General features: G+C 38.8%; 1 protein-coding gene across 1 annotated transcript in view; it reads left to right on the top strand.

The window, feature by feature from the left end:
• ADCY2 (adenylate cyclase 2) overlaps positions 1–14,044 on the top strand; it is a 433,534-nt gene that overhangs the window by 284,309 nt on the left and 135,181 nt on the right. Inside the window, exon 5 of the mRNA XM_019951134.3 lies at positions 8,786–8,934. Coding sequence (XP_019806693.1) covers positions 8,786–8,934 — 149 coding nt within the window. The remainder of the gene's footprint in view (positions 1–8,785; positions 8,935–14,044) is intronic.

Raw genomic sequence — 14,044 nt, forward strand, 5'->3', positions numbered from 1 at the left:
TTAAATTAAAAAAAAATTTTTTATTTTAATAACTTTATTTTATTTTATTTTATCTTCTTCTTTCTTTCTTTCTTTCTTTTTCTCACTTTTATTCTGAACCGTGTGAATGACAGGCTCTTGGTGCTCCAGTCAGGCATCAGGGCTGTGCCTCTGAGGTGGGAGAGTCAAGTTCAGGACACTGGTCCACAAGAGACCTCCCAGCTCCACGTAATATCAAACAACAAAAATCTCCCAGAGAGCTCGATCTCAACGCCAAGACCCAGCTCCACTCAATGACCAGCAAGCTACAGTGCAGGACACCCTATGCCAGACAACTAGCAAGACAGGAACACAAACCCATACGTTAGCACACAGGCTGCCTAAACCCATAATAAGGCCACAGACATGCCAAAACACACCACCAGACTTGGACCTACCCACCAAAAAGACAAGATCCAGCCTCATCCACCAGAACACAGGCACTAGACCCCTCCACCCGGAAGCCTACACAACCCATTGAACAAACCTTAGCCACTGGGGACAGACACCAAAAACAACAGGAACTACGATCCTGCAGCCTGCGAAAAGGAGACCACAAACACAGTAAGTTAAGCAAAATGAGAAGACAGAGAAACACACAGCAGATGAAGGAGCAAGGCAAAAACCCACCAGACCTAACAAATGAAGAAGAAGTAGGCAGTCTACCTGAAAAAGAATTCAGAATAATGATAGTAAAGATGATCTAAAATCTTGGAAATAGGATGGAGAAAATACAAGAAACATTTAACAAGGACCTAGAAGAACTAAAGAGCAAACAAACAGCGATGAACAACACAATAAATGAAATGAAAAATTCTCTATAAGGGATCAATAGCAGAAAAACTGAGGCAGAAGGACAGATAAGTGACCAGGAAGATAAAATAGTGGAAATAACTACTGCAGACCAGAATAAAGAAAAAAGAATGAAAAGACTTGAGGACAATCTCAGAGACCTCTGGGACAACATTAAACGCACCAACATTCGAATTATAGGGGTCACAGATAAAGAAGAGAAAAAGAAAGGGACTGAGAAAATATTTGAAGAGATTATAGTTGAAAACTTCCCTAATATGGGAAAGGAAATAGTTAATCAAGTCGAGGAAGCACAGAGAGTCCAATACAGGATAAATCCAAGGAGAAGCACACCAAGACACATATTAATCAAACTGTCAAAAATTAAATACAAAGAAAACATATTAAAAGCAGCAAGGGAAAAACAACAAATAACACACAAGGGAATCCCCATAAGCTTAACAGCTGATCTTTCAGCAGAAACTCTGCAAACCAGAAAGGACTGGCAGGACATATTTAAAGGGATGAAGGAGAAAAAGCTACACCCAAGATTACTCTACGCAGCAAAGATCTTATTCAGATTTGATGGAGAAGTTAAAACCTTTACAGACAAGCAAAAGCTAAGAGAGTTCAGCACCACCAAACCAGCTTTACAACAAACGCTGAAGGAACTTCCATAGGCAGGAAACACAAGAAAAGGAAAAGACCTACAATAACAAACCCAAGACAATTAAGAAAATGGTAATAGAAACATACATATCGATAATTACCTTAAATGTAAATGGATTAAATGCTACAACCAAAAGACATAAACTGGCTGAATGGATACAAAAACAAGGCCTGTATATATGCTGTCTCCAAGAGACCCACTTCAGACCTAGGGACATATAAAGACTGAAAGTGAGAGTAGGGTAAAAGATATTCCATGAAAATAGAAATCAAAAGAAAGCTGAAGTAGCAATTCTCATATCAGACAAAATAGACTTTAAAACAAAGACTGTTCAAGACACAAAGAAGGACAGTACATAATGATCAAGGGATCAAGAAGAAGATATAACAACTGTAAATATCTATGCACCCAACATAGGAACACCTCAATACATAAGGCAAATACTAAGAGCCATAAAAGGGGAAATCGACAGTAACACCATCAAAGTAGGGGAGTTTAACATTCCAATTTCACCAATGGACAGTTCATCCAAAATGAAAATAAATAAGGAAACACAAGCTTTAAATGGTACATTAAACAAGATGGACTTAATTGATATTTATAGGACATTCCATCCTAAAACAACAGAATACACATTCTTCTCAAATGCTCATGGAATATTTTCCAGGGTAGATCATATCTTGGGTCACAAATCAAGCCTTGGTAAATTTATGAAAATTGAAATCGTATCTAATATCTTTTCCGACCACAATGCTATGATACTAGATCTCAATTACAGGAATAAATCTGTAAAAAATAAAAACACATAGAGCCTAAACAATACACTAATTAATAACCAACAGATCACTGAGAAATCAAGGGGGAAATCAAAAAATACCTAGAAACAAATGATAATAAAAACACGATGACCAAAAACCTATGGGATGCAGCAAAAGCAGTTCTAAGAGGGAAGTTTATAGCAATACAATCCTACCTTAAGAAACAAGAAACATCTCAAATAAACAATGTAAACTTACACCTAAAGCAATTAGAGAAAGAAGAACAAAAACCCCCAAAGTTAGCAGAAAGAAATCATAAAGATCAGATCAGAAATTAATGAAAAGGAAATGAAGGAAACAATAGCAAAGATCAATAAAAATAAAAGGTGGTTCTTTGAGAAGATAAACAAAACTGATAAACCATTAGCCAGACTCATCAAGAAAAAAAGGGAGAAGACTCAAATCAATAGAATTAGAAATGAAAAAGGAGAAGTAACAACTGACACTTCAGAAATACAGAAGACCATGAGAGATTACTACAAGAAACTCTATGCCAATAAAATGGACAACCTGGAAGAAATGGACAAATTCTTACAAATGCACAACCTTCTGGGAATGAACCAGGAAGATATAGAAAATATGAACAGACCAGTCACAAGCACTGAAATTGAAACTGTGATTAAAAATCTTCGAACAAACAAAAGCCCAGGACCAGATGGCTTCACAGGCGAATTCTATCAAACATTTCGAGAAGAGCTAACAACTAATCCTTCTCAAACTCTTCCATGCTATAGCAGAGGGAGGAACATTCCCAAACCCATTCTACGAGGCCACCATCACCCTGATACCAAAACCAGACAAAGATGTCACAAAGAAAGAAAACTACAGGCCAATATCACTGATGAACATAGATGCAAAAATCCTCAGCAAAATACGAGCAAACAATCCAACAGCACATGAAAAAGGATCATACACCATGATCAAGTTGGATTTATCCCAGGAATGCAAGGATTCTTCAATATACGCAAAGAAATCAATGTGATACACCATATTAACAAATTGAAGGAGAAAAACCACATGATCATCTCAATAGATGCAGAGAAAGCTTTTGACAAAATTCAACACCCATTTATGATAAAAACCCTGTAGAAAGTAGGCATAGAGGGAACTTTCCTCAACATAATAAAGGCCATATATGACAAACCCACAGCCAACATCGTCCTCAGTGATGAAAAACTGAAACAATTTCCACTAAGATCAGGAACAGGACAAGGTTGCCCAATCTCACCACTGTTATTCAACATAGTTTTGGAAGTTTTAGCCACAGCAATCAGAGAAGAAAAAGAAATAAAAGGAATCCAAATTGGAAAAGAAGAAGTAAAGCTGTCACTTTTTACAGATGACATGATACTATACATGGAGAATCCTAAAGATGCTACTGGAAAACTACTAGAGCTAATCAATGAATTTGGTAAATTAGCAGGATACAAAATTAATGCACAGAAATCTTTACATTCCTATACACTAATGATGAAAAATCTGAAAGTGAAATTAAGAAAACACTCCCATTTACCATTGCAACAAAAAGACTAAAATATCTAGGAATAAGCCTACCTAAGGAGACAAAAGACCTGTATGCAGAAAATTATAAGACACTGATGAAAGAAATTAAAGATGATACAAATAGATGGAGAGATATACCATGTTCTTGGATTGGAAGAATCAACATTGTGAAAATGACTATATTACCCAACGCAATCTACAGATTCAATGCAATCCCTATCAAACTACCACTGGCATTTTTCACAGAACTAGAACAAAAAATTTCACAATTTGTTTGGAAACATAAAAGACCCCGAATAGCCAAAGCAATCTTCAGAATGAAAAACGGAAGTGGAGGAATCAGGCTCCCTGACTTCAGATTATACTACAAAGCTACAGTAATCAAGACAGTATGGTACTGGCACAAAAACAGAAAGACAGATCAATGGAACAGCATAGAAAACCCAGAGATAAACCCACGCACATATGGTCACCTTATCTTTGATAAAGGAGTCAGGAATGTACACTGGAGAAAGGACAGCCTCTTCAATAAGTGGTGCTGGGAAACTGGACAGGTACATATAAAAGTCTGAGATTAGATCACTCCCTAACACCATACACAAAAATAAGCTCAAAATGGATTAAAGACCTAAATGTAAGGCCAGAAACTATCAAACTGAGAGGAAAAACATAGGCAGAATACTCTATGACATAAATCAGGCAAGTTCCTTTTTGATGCACCTCCTAGAGAAATGGAAATAAAAACAAAAATAAACAAATGGGACCTAAGGAAACTTAAAAGCTTTTGCACAGCAAAGGAAACCATGAAAAAGACCAAAAGACAACCCTCAGATGGGAGAAAATATTTGCAAATGAAGCAACTGACAAAAGATTAATCTCCAAAATTTACAAGCAGCTCATGCAGTTCAATATCAAAAAAACAAACAACCCAATCCAAAAATGGGCAGAAGACCTAAATAGACATTTCTCCAAAGAATGTATACAGATTGCCAACAAACACATGAAAGAATGGTCAACATCATTAATTATTAGAGAAATGCAAATCAAAACTACGATGAGATATCATCTCACACCAGTCAGAATGGCCATCATCAAAAAATCTACAAACGATAAATGCTGGAGAGAGTGTGGAGAATAGGGAACCCTCTTGCACTGTTGGTGGTAATGTACAGTGATACAGCCACTGTGGAGTACAGTATGGGGGTTCCTTAAAAAACTAAAATAGAACTACCATATGACCTAGCAATCCTACTACTGGGCATATACCCTGAGAAAACCATAGTTCAAAAAGAGTCATGTACCACAATGTTCCTTGCAGCACTATATACAATAGCCAGGACATGGAAGCAACCTAAGTGTCCATTGACAGATGAATGGATAAAGAAGTTGTGTCACATATATACAATGGAATATTACTCAGCCCTGAAAAGAAACGAAATTGAGTTATTTGTAGTGAGGTGGATGGACGTAGAGTCTGTCATGCAGTGTGAAGTCAGAAAGAGAAAAACAAATACCGTATGCTAAGACATATATATGGAATGTAAAAAACAGTCATGAAGAACCTAGGGGCAAGATGGGAATAAAGACACAGACCTACTAGAGAATGGACTTGAGCATACGGGGAGGGGGAAGGGTAAGCTGGGACAAAGTAAGAGAGTGGTGTGGACATATATACACTAGTAAATGTAAAATAGATAGCTAGGGGGAAGCAGCCACATAGCACAGGGAGAGGAGCTCGGTGCTTTGCGACCACCTAGAGGGATGAGATAGGGAGGGTGGGAGGGAGGGAGAAGCAAGAGGGAAGAGATATGGGAACATATGTATATGATATGTATACCTGATTCAGTTTGTTATAAAGCAGAAACTAACACACCATTTTAAAGAAATTATACTCCAATAAAGATGTTTTAAAAAAAAATAAGAGGTCATTAATCTGATTTTAAATCAGGGTTTCCCTGGTGGCACTGTGGTTGAGAGTCCGCCTGCCGATGCAGAGGACACGGATTCGTGCCCCGGTCCGGGAAGGTCCCACATGCCGCGGAGTGGCTGGGCCCGTAAGCCATGGCCGCTGAGCCTGCACGTCCGGAGCCTGTGCTCCGCATTGGAGAGGCCACAACAGTGAGAGGCCCGCGTACCGCAACGAAAAAGAAAAAAAAAACCCATAAGCACTGTCTACCCAGGTCTCCACTTTGAAATTAGATTTTTCTTTATTGTGCCCCAGATGAAATGCACAGCAGATCTTTCATTCATTGAACAAATAACTGCAGGGAAAATGCTACTTTCCAAGAACTCCTGCAGTAATTGAGAAATAAAGCAATAGACAAGCCCCCCACTTCACTGCCCTTCATACCACCAGTCTCTTTGAGTGGAAGGAACCACATAAGGGTTATATTGCCAATGTCCACCATAAAATCTAGTGGTATTTCCCCCACCAAAAAAAAAGTTCTAAAAAATTTGTGGACTTGTCAATATTTTCCCTTAAGGCTGGAATATCTACAGTACTTTTCTGATATTGGTATAGGTATACTGCTTTTTCTTTTATTATTAAGGTCTTTATAATTCATCTCTTTTTGGTGTATCTTTTTTAATTTCTGATAGTTCTGTATTCTTATATTTAAGATGTGTTTATTATGAGTAGTTTAGAGTTACATTTTGTCTTTTTTCAGTCCAATCTGACAGTATTAGTCAATTAATTGGAATATTTAGTCCATTAATTTCAATATAAGTTCTGGCACAACAGGCTGATAACTGTCACTTTATGATTTAGTTTCTATTTGCCCCACCTGTTTTTAGTTTTCTTTGACTCTTCTTTATCGACTTATTTTGGATTAATCAAGGATTTCTTTCCCATTTTCTCTGTTAACCTGTTAGTCATACATTTTTTCAAACTTTTTGTTGCTGATGTGGAAATTGCATCCATTCTTGACTTACTACAGTCTAACATAAATTGCTTTATTTTGCCACTTCTCACACAATTCTAGGACCTCAGAACATTTTTATTCCATTGACTCCCATTTCATCTTTTGTGTTATTGTCATTGTGCATTTCATTCTGTTATATTTTAGACCACACCAGACATTAGCCTCATTATTTTGTACAGTTCATATTAATTTATATTTCCCCAGATGTATATATGGACATTTACCTTATTAAAAATTTTTGATTTCTGCATTTCATTTCTTAATTTAAATGGAAACATCATGGGGAATTTAACAAAAAAGTGAAAAGATGATTATTAAATAAAAAGTGTTCTCTTACTTTCTTAAGTACCAGTAAAATTCCCTTTGGTGTGTGACAAGTGTTATGACAAGTGTCAGCTCCCTGCCCTTTATCTAACTGCTTCTTTTTGCCTCTGTTGCAAGGAGGTTGGTAACAATACCAGTCAGATGATGCTGTTGTTTTGATTCAATTGGTTCACGTGAAGATGGCTCCTGGGAGCATGTGGTGCATAGCAGGTCCTCATCTATTAGCTCCCCCTCTTTTCCCAGATCTCAGGCACGTGGCTTCCTCCAAACACCAGCCTGTCTTTCTAGCCTCATCTAACAGCTATGCACTGTGGGTGGGCCCCTTCCTGGATCATGAACAACATGAGATTAGGGACACTGTCCCCTTCGTCTTTGCATTTACCATTAGTGCTTATCAAGGGGTCTGGCATTTAATGGGCAGTGATGGATGTTTTCTGATTGGGTTAATGAAGGACGGAAGGAATGAACAAACAGTCATCACTCAGTTATGCCAGTTCATAGAGAAATGCTCCCTACCATGCACTGAGACCTTACACAGGCACACGCTGAGTCTCCTGTTGACTTCGCACCTGTCTTCCTGGGTCAGGCTGGGGATGGGCTGTGGTGAGGGTCATTTCATCTTCATCAAGATGCACTCCTGACCTACCCTCTGCTCCCTTGCTGGAAGTTCCCAACAGCCCCAAAGCGATGTGCACTGTGGGTGGGCCCAGGGGACAGACACCTGGACCAGTGAATCTGTGAGCAAAGCTCAGCTTCCCCATCCCTTCCTCTACTCTCTCACCACTTTGTCCACCAAAAAGAAATTTTTTTAAAGAAAAAAAGAGACAATGTGGAAGAAGGAGAAAACTTGGCATTCAACAAATGTTTGTTTATACACACTGAATACCACTAGCTAAATCCACAATGCCTGAAGAATATGGTGTTTTCTGTAATAGATTAATGTTTAAAACACTCAAGGATGAATATCAACTTGCAAAGATTGCCATCTATGATACTTTTTCTCAAAAAATTGCATAGTTTCCTTGAAGAGAATGGAAAAGTTGCCACACTAACTATAATAAATACAGATTAAAGTATGTGTAATATTGCATGCTATTGTGTACAAGATATACTGAATTTAAAGACTAAAAATACAAGAAAATCTCATATGTTACCATTTCTTTGTGTCCCACCTATAGTTTCTCATAGGTGATGTCTTTTTCAGAAGCTAATATTCCTGACTCTGTCTTTATAATAGTTTAGAAGCACTAAAGAGGATTGGATGGTCACCACAGAGGAAATGAAATATTTGAAAATATGTGACTCTTACTTAGGAAATGTGGAATATGGGCTGACTTTCAAAAGTGCAATAAAGCTTGTACTTTATCTCTCAAATGAACAAGCAGGTGAAAATGAGTGTTTTGTATCTTAGACTGACCACTGGTTCCTGGCATTTTAATATTATTTCTGCTTCACTACTTTAAAATCAAATTAGATAAATAATACCCTCAGGGAAATAACTATGCCTTCCTTTATTCTCCATACTGAAAAAGACATGCTTAGAACTCAATAAATAACAACACACTCTGACCTTAGACAATTTTATATTTTTTTCAATATGTATTTCTAGAATCTGTATTTTAACTTGTAAAGAGTCCTCAAATTAGCCCCACTACAAATCAGAATTGATATCAGATGATACTGGGCTGTGACCTTGGTTGTGTAACATCTCTTGGTCTTCCTTCCACACCTGGTTTCAGGAGCGGCTTCTGCTGTCCCTGCTGCCAGCGCACATAGCCATGGAGATGAAAGCCGAGATCATCCAGAGGCTGCAGGGCCCCAAAGCCGGCCAAATGGAAAACACCAACAACTTTCACAACCTGTACGTCAAGCGGCACACCAACGTCAGGTACGCTGCTGCTCTGTTCTCCTTCCGCAGCAAGTCTGGGGAGCCTGTATGCCAGGTGGGGGACATATTTAACTGGGAGCCCATAATCTTACAGTTTCATGTGTCCTTTGGAACTGTTTATCTTTGCGTGTAGAGTAATTATCACTCCACCTACCCATGAGCTACCTCTTGGGCCTTCACATTAAGATAAGAAAACGGGTTCCTCTACTTATTGCATTTTGTGACCATCAATTACAAAAGGGAGAGAAGTGGACAATGGGGCCCTTATTCTGGGAACTCCTTGGTCAGAGCTCACTGTGTCCCTGAAACCCAGGACTCAGTATCAGTAAGATTAAAGAGTCATGGGCTCTAGGCACAAGGACTGGTTCCTCAAGGTGGACTTGGCAAGGGCAGGGCCTTGGGAAGCCAGCACTTTCCAGGGAAGCTGGATGTTCTGCTGTCAATCAGGAATGATGGGTTTCTAGGGTATGGCTGGTACCCAGCATCATAGGGGACCAACATGCACCTTAATTAAATTATAATGAAAGTTACTGCTTTTCCAAGAGTGGCACAGCCATCCATACTTCCCAGGGAGCCATTCCTGGATTCCCAGTAACTGGAAAACTAACATGGGATTGTGGTCAGGAAGGAGGATGGTATAGGACCTCTTCTCCCCTGAGCTCTAGAGAGGAGCTGTGCAGGTCCTCACTTCAGTCTGGAGAGGGTGCTCCCTCCTGTGCTCCCCTCCATCTCTGGCTACAGTGGTGTGGGACCTCTCCACATGTGGGTGCCCTGGTCCTCACTGTTCTCCATGCCCACCCATTCCTGATACCACTTCTCTGGGGGCTGTCCTTTCATCCATTCGATTACATTGCAGTGGTGATTGCTATTCTGGCTGGGTTATCTCAATAAGGAACCTGTGCATGCCTCACTCATTATGTTATTCCTTTAGTCACCCCCCACCCCATTCAATAGTTTAATAACAACAACCACAAACACAAACTAAAGTGTGTTTAGAATCGTCTAGAATTGTAATAGGGCTGTTTGCCTTCAAGTCCAGACCTTTTCCATTGCGTGATGCAGCCTTCTGTCTGGTTACTTCAGGTCAAGGATTTTTGAAGTTTATTAAGAAACACATTTAACTGTAGCTTAATTTATGCATTGCTAAGACAAATTGCATTTTAACACATGATTTTAGAAAAAGGTATGGCCCAAGCATGCAAAGAGCTAATATACAATGAGAAATGCACATTGAAAGGGAGACAAGAGAAAAAAAGTTGCATATCAAGTAAGAACTAAGGAAAAAACATTGAATAAATGAGGAATCAGGAGTAAACTTTTTTATAGTCCCCGCCTTTTTTTTCTTGGAATAATAGGAAAGAACTCTGTGTGTATATATACATATATATGTATGTATGTATATATTTATGTGTTTGTATATACATATACATATATATGTATATATATACACACACAGAGACAGAGAACATTCATACATGTTAAAGAGTAAAGCTGGACTTCCTTGGTGGTGCAGTGGTTAAGAATCCTCCTGCCAATGCAGGGGACACAGGTTCGAGCCCTGGTCCAGGAAGATCCCACTTGCTGTGGAGCAACTAAGCCCGTGCACCACAACTACTGAGCCTGTGCTCTAGAGCCTGCGAGCCACAACTACTGAGCCCACACACCACAACTACTGAAGCCCATGCATCCTAGAGCCTGCATGCCACAATTACTGAGCCCATGCGCCGCAACTATTGAAGCCCATGCACTCTAGGGCCCACATGTTGCAACTACTGAGCCCACGTGCTGCAACTACCAAAGCCCACATGCCTAGAGCCCATGCTCTACAACAAGAGAAGCCACCACAATGAGAAGCCCGCACACCACAGCAAAGAGTAGCCCCCACTCACTACAACTAGAGAAAGCCTGCACACAACAATGGAGACCCAGTGCAGCCAAAACAACGGCATAAAATTATTTAAAACACTAGACTGCATTTAGGTTTTTAAGCATTTTACCTACATAATTAAAGAAAAAACATTTATGGTGTCTGACAAGATATACTATAGTAGAAATTGCTCTTTCCAGCCTTAACTATATGAAAATCAGCAATGCCCCTTTCATCTCCAGAAATATTTTTATGTCACTTATTGGTATTCAAACTGTGTAAGGATAAATGTGTCTATCTAAATAGGATCACAGACTATCTTTAAATAGCTGTGATATAATCTGGGAACAATAGACCTGTAAAAATGACTGAAGACACAACCAATCTCAAGCAGTTGATAATGGTCTGCATAATATCTGTATTAGTTATCAGTTTCTGTGTAACAAATTACCCCAAAACTCAGTGGGTAATTTAAAGAACAATAAACAATATTGTTCTTTAAAGAACAACAAACACACCAATCAGAATGGTCATCATCAAAAAGTCTATAAATAACAAATGTTGGAGAGGATGTGGAGAAAAGGGAACCCTCTTACATTGTTGGTAGGAATGTAAATTGTTGAAGCCACTATGGAAAACAGTATGGAGGTTCCTCAAAAAACTAAAAATAGAGCTACCATATAATCCAGCAATCCGACTCCTGGGCATATATCTGGAAAAAAACACAATTCAAAAAGATACATGCACCCCAATGTTCAATGCAGCACCATTTACAATAGCCAAGACATGGAAGCAATCTAAATGTCCATTGACAGAGGAATGGATAAAGAAGATGTGGTACATATATACAATGGAATATTACTTAGCTGTAAAAAAATGAAATAATGCCATTTGCAGCAACATGGATGGACCTAGAGATTATCACTAAATGAAGTAAGTCAGAAAAAGACAACTGTCATATGATGTCACTTACATGTAGAATCTAAAATACAATACAAATCAACATATCTATGAAACAAAAACAGGCTCACAGACATAGAGAACAGACTTGTGATTGTTAAGGGGAAGGGGGTTGGAAGAGGGAAGGACTGGGAGTTTGAGATTAGCAGAGGCAAGCTATTATACATAGAATGGATAAACAACAAGGTCCTACAGTATAGCACAGGGAACTATATTCAATATCCTATGACAAACCATATGGAAAGAAATATGAAAAAGAATATATATATATAACTGAATCATTTTGCTTTATAGAAGAAATTAACATTGTAAATCAGCTATACTTCAAAAAAAAAAAGAACCATTAAAAAAAAAAAACAACCCATAGAATGGGAGAAAATATTTGCAATAATATATCTGATAAGGGACTTGAATCCAGAATATATAAAGAACTTTTACAGCTCAACAATAAAAATACAAATAACCTATTTTTTTTAAAAAAAGAACAATAAACATCTCACAACATCTGTGGGTTGGAGTTTGGGAGCAGCTTACCCAGGTGGTTTTGGCATAGACTTTCCCATGAGGCTGCAGGCTGCTGGGCAATCTGTTCCCAATGTGACTTCCCACCTGGTGGACAGGTTAACTTTCTGTTGGCTGGAGGCCTCAGTTCCTCATCATTGGGCCTCTTCACAGGTTGCTTGAGTATCCTCACAGCATGGCCACTTGCTTCCCCAGAGGGAGGGGTCCAGGTGGAAGCTTCAATATCTTTTATGATCTAACCTTGGAAGGTCATTTCTGGTCATTTCTGCAGTATCCTATTGGTTACACAAGTCAGCCCTACCCGTTATGGGAAGGGACAGTACAAGAGTGTGAGTACTGGGAGGTGAGGATCACTGGGGCCATCTTGGAAGCTGATTAACACACTTATCTAAGGCAAAGGATTGGTGAAGCACCTTCAACTGTCTTCAGAGATTGTGTAGAATATGTTTGCAGTATTAAATTTAAATTCATAACACATATTTGGGATGCTAAAGTAACTTAAATTCTTAAAACTTAAAAATGGAAAAACTTCAATGGCATGGAGTACCAATTAATTTTAAATGAAATATGAAAACATATGGCCTTTTCCTCCTGAAACAGGACAGGTATAATAAAAAAAGAAGCAGATAAAATACCTGGCTAATGCAGGTAGTTCAGTCAATAACTGAGGGTGTTTTTTAATGAGAATTATTAGGTTGATAGACCAAAAAGATCTGTTGATAACTTTTAGTTTTGCTTTGATGATTCATTCAATGAAATATTTATTCTCTGTTAATAACATTGACTAGCTCTTTACTAACTGATATAACAATAATAATAATAGTAATAAGTAGGATGAGGAGGAAGTGGAGAAGAAAAAGAATTTATAGATGTGAAGGTAGCAACTACCAGTTGCCTTCTGAATCATTGTCTTCCTCTGAATCCCTCCCACTAGTGCTGAAACATTCACAAACCCATCATGTCTTTGAAAACAAACATAAATCCCTGAATCCAGTGCCACCCTCCAACTCTGAAATTACGTCCATGAATTTCATAGCCCAGATTCTAGAACAATTTTCCACTCTCTAACTAGACTTCCTTATTTTCTCTCCCTCCTCAAATCACCACCCTCTGACATTAACCTCCCCCATGTCACAGAACTCATTCTTCCTACATTCACCACCAGTTGTCCTGTTCCCAAATCTGAATATGACTTCCTCTGCATCCTATCTCATTGACCACATGGTTATGCTTGGTCCCATTCACCTTGTCTTTGCACTTAAATAATTCTACATCCTTGGGTTTCCATGCCATTGTTTCCCCTTTGTTTTCTCCCTGCAGTCTTCTTTATTGTTTTCTCATCCCTAAATCTAGGCTGTTCTGTAAATGAAAGCATTTCCAGGTCTCTCCTAACTCCTCTGTTCTCTCCAGCTCTCGCCCAGGACTTAATGACCATCTATATGATGCTAAGACACAGAACTCAACCGTAGTTTTCCATAAGCATCTACCTAATGGTCTTCTTCTTGGGTTTCCCACTGACACCACCCTCAGACTCAACCCAACCAAAGTGGAGCTAGTCAACTTCTCCTGCAAGCTTGATTTGATTTGTACACTAGGTACAGCCCGAGTACTCAGCCAGAAACCGGTCTTTATCTCAGCACTTTCTTTTCCTAGACACTTCCCACAACATCTAGTCCCTAACAAAGCCTGATTCATTCTCCTTCCTACAAATCTCCCCTCTCTGTCCAGTTCTCCCCATTTCCCCCACTTATAGACTTTCCA

This window comes from Tursiops truncatus, chromosome 3, assembly GCF_011762595.2.
Source record: "Tursiops truncatus isolate mTurTru1 chromosome 3, mTurTru1.mat.Y, whole genome shotgun sequence".
Classification (NCBI taxonomy): Eukaryota; Metazoa; Chordata; class Mammalia; order Artiodactyla; family Delphinidae; genus Tursiops; species Tursiops truncatus.